Source organism: Priapulus caudatus, unplaced genomic scaffold (genome assembly GCF_000485595.1).
Source record: "Priapulus caudatus unplaced genomic scaffold, Priapulus_caudatus-5.0.1 Scaffold2267, whole genome shotgun sequence".
NCBI classification, from domain to species: domain Eukaryota; kingdom Metazoa; phylum Priapulida; class Priapulimorpha; order Priapulimorphida; family Priapulidae; genus Priapulus; species Priapulus caudatus.
The window spans coordinates 21,620-23,412 of NW_014579328.1; the positions used below are offsets into that span (position 1 = coordinate 21,620).

Below are 1,793 nucleotides of genomic sequence, written 5' to 3' on the forward strand. Positions count from 1 at the left end.
GGTTTGTGTATAGGCGAGTAGTAGAGGTCACTGGTAGAGGTTTGTGTATAGGTCAGTAGTAGAGGTCAGTGGTAGAGGTTTGTGTATAGGTGAGTAGTAGAGGTCAGTGGTAGAGGTCACTGGTAAAGGTTTGTGTATAGGCGAGTAGTAGAGGTCACTGGTAGAGGTTTGTGTATAGGTCAGTAGTAGAGGTCAGTGGTAGAGGTTTGTGTATAGGCGAGTAGTAGAGGTCACTGGTAGAGGTTTGTGTATAGGTCAGTAGTAGAGGTCAGTGGTAGAGGTTTGTGTATAGGTCAGTAGTAGAGGTCAGTGGTAGAGGTTTGTGTATAGGTGAGTAATAGAGGTGAGTAGTAGAGGTCAGTGGTAGAAGTTTGTGTAGAGGTCAGTAGTAGAGGTCAGTAGTAGAGGTCAGTGGTAGAGGTTTGTGTATAGGTGAGTAGTAGAGGTGAGTAGTAGAGGTCAGTGGTAGAAGTTTGTGTAGAGGTCAGTAGTAGAGGTCAGTAGTAGAGGTCAGTGGTAGAGGTTTGTGTATAGGTCAGTAGTAGAGGTCAGTGGTAGAAGTTTGTGTATAGGTGAGTAGTAGAGGTCAGTGGTAGAAGTTTGTGTAGAGGTCAGTAGTAGAGGTCAGTAGTAGAGGTCAGTGGTAGAGGTTTGTGTATAGGTGAGTAGTAGAGGTGAGTAGTAGAGGTCAGTGGTAGAGGTTTGTGTATAGGTGAGTAGTAGAGGTCAGTGGTAGAAGTTTGTGTAGAGGTCAGTAGTAGAGGTCACTGGTAGAGGTTTGTGTATAGGTCAGTAGTAAAGGTGAGTAGTAGAGGTCAGTGGTAGAAGTTTGTGTATAGGTCAGTAGTAGAGGTCACTGGTAGAGGTTTGTGTATAGGTGAGTAATAGAGGTCAGTGGTAGAAGTTTGTGTAGAGGTCAGTGGTAGAAGTTTGTGTATAAGTCAGTAGTTGAGGTCAGAGGTCATCGCTCACCTCCCTCTCGGTGTCGGACTCTTCGTCTTCGACGGCCTGACTAGAGACGATGAGCGGTGTCCAGCGCAGACATTCCTCATCCAGCTGCAGCCGGGGCGTGCGACGTGCCTCCAGCTGCGAGGCGTGCTCCGCCAACGCCTGACGACACACGCGTATCACAAAACTGAAACACAGAACGAGAGAGTGTATCAACGCCACCTAGTGGAAAGAGAAAGCCCGTGCTTCCGCGAGGGAGAGAGAATGCCCGAGGCGTCTTCCGCCAATGCCTTACGACACAAAAAACTACTGAAAAACGTGTCGCAAGACGATGACGTCAATGGCAACGGGTATGGAGAGACAGTATCACAGGGTTCATAGTAGTAAGACACATGTCGAAATAAGGACTTATAAGACCCTTTCTGATGGCCAAAATAAGACTTTTTTACGCGATTTCTGATAGATCACCGACTATTAAAGTACACTAATAATATTTATATACACAATTGCACAGCCGTTTCGCCGAAATTCAACACAGAAAATGTTGAAAAATGGTCCTTTAGCAAAAAATAAGGACTATTAAGTACTTTTCTAAGATTTCACCAACAATAAGTACTAATAAGGGCCCTTATTTTATTTTTGGCAAAATAAGTACTTATAAGACTTTGGAAGACCTGCTACGAACCCTGTATCACAACCTTGTGAGCGTGCGTGGACACAAACATGCGCTACGCGCGGGCAACGCTGCTGTCTATCTAGCGGCTCGCGGTGAATTTGCGGGTGCTCTATCTAGTGCAGTGGTTCTTAACATTTTTGGCCCCACGACCCCATCAGACAATTTTGGC

General features: G+C 45.8%; 1 protein-coding gene across 1 annotated transcript in view; it reads right to left on the bottom strand.

The window, feature by feature from the left end:
• Positions 1-954: 954 nt before the first annotated feature.
• Positions 955-1,793, bottom strand: part of LOC106818467 (histone acetyltransferase KAT6B-like) — a gene marked incomplete at its 5' end in the record, with an annotated part of 13,337 nt that continues 12,498 nt past the window's right edge. The window contains 1 exon segment of the mRNA XM_014823171.1: positions 955-1,135. Coding sequence (XP_014678657.1) covers positions 955-1,135 — 181 coding nt within the window.